At 51.3% G+C, this 4,316-nt stretch overlaps 1 protein-coding gene across 1 annotated transcript; it reads left to right on the plus strand.

Moving 5' to 3' along the window:
* The first annotated feature begins 6 nt into the window (after positions 1 to 6).
* On the plus strand, positions 7 to 3,380 carry TADA2B (transcriptional adaptor 2B). The gene is made up of 2 exons (XM_003205947.4): positions 7 to 290; positions 989 to 3,380. The coding sequence occupies exons 1-2, from the start codon at positions 21 to 23 to the stop codon at positions 1,979 to 1,981; spliced, it is 1,263 nt and encodes a 420-aa protein (XP_003205995.2). The 5' UTR covers positions 7 to 20; the 3' UTR covers positions 1,982 to 3,380.
* Positions 3,381 to 4,316: the final 936 nt, after the last annotated feature.

Genomic DNA, 4,316 nt, shown 5'->3' on the forward strand with positions numbered 1-4,316 from the left:
GCGGTGGCGGGCGGGGTAAGATGGCGGAACTGGGGAAGAAGTACTGCGTGTACTGCTTGGCCGAGGTGAGCTCTCTGCGCTTCCGCTGCACAGAGTGCGCCGACATCGAGCTCTGCCCCGACTGCTTCTCGGCCGGCGCCGAGATCGGCCCGCACCGCCGATGGCACGGCTACCAGTTGGTGGACGGCGGCCGCTTCACGCTGTGGGGCGCCGAGGCGGAGGGCGGCTGGAGCAGCCGGGAGGAGCAGCTGCTGCTGGACGCCATCGAGCAGTTCGGCTTCGGCAATTGGGTAAGGGCCGGGCCGGGCCGCGCCGGGCTGCGGGGCGGCTCCGAAACCTCCTGGGGTGGTGTCGTGGCGCGGCTCCGGGCTGGGGGGAACCCAAAGCCCTCTCGGTTCTCGCCCTGCTCTGGGGTCGGGCTGCCTGGGCGGCCGCTGCTGTCCGTGCACCTGTTCCTGCTCACCGCCCTCTGGGTGAAGCATTTCTTCTTTACGTCTACAGCTTCAGTATCTCTTCGTTCAGCTTAAAGCCATTCCCCTTTCCTTACCGAAATGTTAACTTTCCTTTTTCTCTGTCGCTCTAAAAACGAGGCTGTAAGTGAGCAGAGCCCTGGCGGGTGACGCAGTGAGCTTGGGACCCGTCGCAGTGCTGAGCTGGGTTGTTGAGGCAGCAAAGGGTCCTCAGGAGAGATTGTGTGCATGGTGAGCAGACAGGGCTGATCTCCCCAGGGGCAGCTCAGAGGCAGTTTGCTGCACTGATGCTTTTTGCTTTCTTTTTTTTTTTTTTCATGGCTTCCTGTGTTCCCAATGCTTTTCCTGTCCCTTTCGCACTTGTAAATGCTGACCTGGTCCTCACTGTGTGGCGGTGCTGTTGTTGGAAGAGTTTGGGTCTTGTGAGTCGGTTTTTGAGGGACGGGGAAGGAGGAGTGCGTGCTCCAATGAAGGTGTAATGGGAACCATCTTCTTGCCCCTCCTTGTTTTCCATTTAGGAAGACATGGCCGCTCACGTGGGAGCATCCCGGACGCCCCAGGAGGTGATGGAGCACTACGTGAGCATGTACATCCACGGCAACCTAGGGAAGGCCTGCATCCCCGACACCATTCCCAACAGGGTGACGGACCACACGTGTCCCAGCGGCGGCCCTCTCTCTCCCAGCCTGACCACGCCGCTCCCGCCCTTGGACATATCGGTGGCTGAGCAGCAGCAGCTGGGCTACATGCCGCTCCGGGACGACTACGAGATCGAATACGATCAGGATGCTGAGACTCTGATCAGCGGCCTGTCGGTGAACTACGACGACGATGATGTGGAGATAGAATTGAAAAGAGCTCACGTAGACATGTATGTAAGGAAACTCAAGGAGAGACAACGGCGGAAGAACATTGCGCGAGATTATAACTTGGTGCCGGCCTTCCTGGGGAAGGATAAGAAGGACAAGGAGAAAACTCCCAAACGAAAGATCACGAAAGAAGAGAAGGAGTTGAGGCTGAAGCTGAGGCCTCTGTACCAGTTCATGTCCTGTAAGGAGTTTGAAGACTTCTTTGAGAACATGCACAAGGAAAGAGTACTTCGAGCGAAGATCCGGGAACTGCAGCGGTATCGCAGAAATGGAATCACCAAAATGGAAGAGTCGGCGGAATATGAGGCAGCCAGACATAAACGAGAGAAGAGGAAGGAGAACAAAAACATAGCCAGCTCCAAGAGGGGGAAGGAGGATGGCAAAGAAGGGGAATTTGCTGCCATTGAAAACCTGCCTGGTTTTGAACTCTTATCGGACAGGGAAAAAGTGCTTTGCAGCTCTCTGAATTTGAGTCCTGCGCGATACGTGACTGTAAAAACCATCATCATTAAAGACCATCTTCAGAAAAGACAAGGGATTCCTTCCAAGAGTCGCCTTCCCAGCTACTTGGATAAGGTACTGAAGAAAAGGATTTTAAATTTTCTAACAGAGAGTGGCTGGATATCCAGAGATGCATCATGAAACCCACCGCATCTGAGCACCGCGCCAGAGGCCTGACAGGCTCCCTTCTTTTTCCTGCCTTCTCCGGAGATACAGAAATTATCTCACTCAAAACAGACAGACAAAACAAAAGAAGTAAAAACAAAAAAACCCACAGTGTTCGTGGTCCGTGCTTCGAGTAGACTTTTGCTTTGTGTCACAAAAAATACTGAATTGTGAAACTTCTCCATTCGATTTCATTGCTCGTTAGAGTACACTGTTTTTGTTATGTTACTCAAAGAGATTTCTTTCATGTGAACCAACTCCTTAAGTCCAAAAGTTCTGGGGTGGTCACTTCACTCCTTACTGTTGGATAAGTGAGCGTCAATGTCATCCATAATCCTTGCCTTTTCTTTATTTTTTTGAAGGTGGGAGATGGTTTTCAGCAGATGAGTTCTTCTCCCTGATGTTGTTTTTGTCACAGTGCTGGCAGCCAAGCAAAGCTTGCAGAAATCCTGAGCTGTCAGGCTCAGGGTGCAGGGATTGGCGTGGCCGTTGCAAAGCTTTTGGAGCCCTGCCCTTAGTAGCACAGCGCAGGTGTCAGGACGTGGGGTGAGAGCTTCTTTGGGGTGCAGCGGGGCTGAGCCGTGACGGGGGTTGGTATTTGAGTTGCCTGCAGGTATTTGTGCTGTGTGGGAAGGCTTCTTGGAGAGCTGCCTTCAGCTGCCTGACCTCGGTGTATGCTTGGTCGGGCAGCTGTATGCTCTGTGCTGGGCTCAGCACTGCTGTGAAGTGGCTGCTTCTGGCCAGCTGTGGCTTAGGACACACAGAGTGCTGCCCTGGTGAAATCACCACTTCCAGTTGCAGGAGGAACCTGCCCCTCCTCCTGTATCTGCTGTGCCCAGTGTGCGCAGCCCGAGCACCTGCAGCTGCCTCCTGAGTGCAGCTGGGATGGACGGGGACAGGGAGCTCCATTCTGAAGCTCATAGCGGCCACTGAGGTTGGTTTAAAAAAAATTAAAAAAAAAAAATTAATTTATATAGATGAAAATGTCCAGCTGCTGTGCTCCTGGAGTGCAGAGTGGTGGATGCAGCCATCGCAGGTTTCTGGCTGTATGTACCTTGAAACCTGCTGGACTAAATGTGCTGAGGTTATTGCTGTGGTTGGCAAAATGGATCTCGGTTTGCCACAGTGGTCACTTTGGCATCACGTCGTGTTGTCAGAGCTCTCTGAGGGCTGTGCTCCCTGCCAGACAGGGCTGGAGTTACAGTGCAGCAGAGCACAGCAGAAACACTTGATCCACACCGTTGTTTTAGTGGTATATACCAGTATACCACTTAAGGGAAAGGTGTTCAAGGAGGACTGGAAAAGGCTTTTTTTATCTTCATTTCATTCTTAGATTCCTGTGCTGGCATCTAACCATGTGAAATTAAAAAAAAAAGTTGATTCTGTGTGACAGACATCAGTGTTGTTGCACCTGAGCCCTGTGCTGGGCAGTGGGTGGCAGCCAGCTGAGCAGCAGCTCCACTGTGTGGATTTGCCAGGAGATGGAGCTGACTGAGTTGAGAACGGATGTGAACACAGGAGGTGTGCTCTGGTTCTGATGCCTTGGGCCACAATGAGGAGCCCATGACATCTTAAGAACAGTATTAATTCTGCAGCTTGGCAGAGGTGTGCTGACCAGAACTGGTTTTGAGTCAGTATCTCCAGCATTATCAGAACAGTGTTACCGCTGAGTTTAGCATAGAAAGGGTACAGTTATAAAGCCAGCATTTCTAAGGAGAAGGGAAAAAAACAACACCACAACACACACACACACAAAAAAAACTCTAGTGCCTTTTTGTTTTGAGCTTGTGGTGTTACGTCCCTCCAAAAAAGGAAAGGGCTGTGTGCTCTCTGATGGAATGCTTTGGCTTACCTGGAAGTGGCTTCTCGGGCGCTCGAGACAAAGCAGTGCAACTCACTGCAGTGTGCCAGTAGCTTTAAGAACCTCTTCCTCCCTATATGCACGTATAGAGAGCACAGGAGACAAGTTCAGAAGGTGTAAACCATTGATTATTTCCTCTGTCCTTCTCCTGTGGAAAGGAAGCTCAGCCTTTCCAGCTTTGGAGTTATGCAATTTGGTTCTTCCTCTGAGCGGTTCCGGCTGCTGCATCGCACCGGTGCTGTGCTGGAGCCTCAGCTCTGCCTGCAGCTGGGAGCTTAACACAAATGTGGGTTTTCTGATTTATTACTACCTTCCTCAGATCTAAATTTTATATTTCTACAGTGCTTTGGCACACCTAAGCCTAACTGAAGCAATAGCCTAAAACCCATCTGAACAGTAATTTAAAAATAAAATTAACTAGGCACCAATGACTCATTTAAATGTTGTAGA

This window comes from Meleagris gallopavo, chromosome 4 (genome assembly GCF_000146605.3).
Source record: "Meleagris gallopavo isolate NT-WF06-2002-E0010 breed Aviagen turkey brand Nicholas breeding stock chromosome 4, Turkey_5.1, whole genome shotgun sequence".
In the NCBI taxonomy this organism is placed as follows: Eukaryota; Metazoa; Chordata; class Aves; order Galliformes; family Phasianidae; genus Meleagris; species Meleagris gallopavo.

Excerpts from the sequence above, each read along its gene's own strand:
- TADA2B (XM_003205947.4), top strand. The coding sequence starts at position 21 with ATGGCGGAACTGGGGAAGAAGTACTGCGTGTACTGCTTGGCCGAGGTG. Across the intron at positions 291-988 it reads AGTTCGGCTTCGGCAATTGG|GAAGACATGGCCGCTCACGT; the intron begins GTAAGGGCCGGG and ends TTTTCCATTTAG.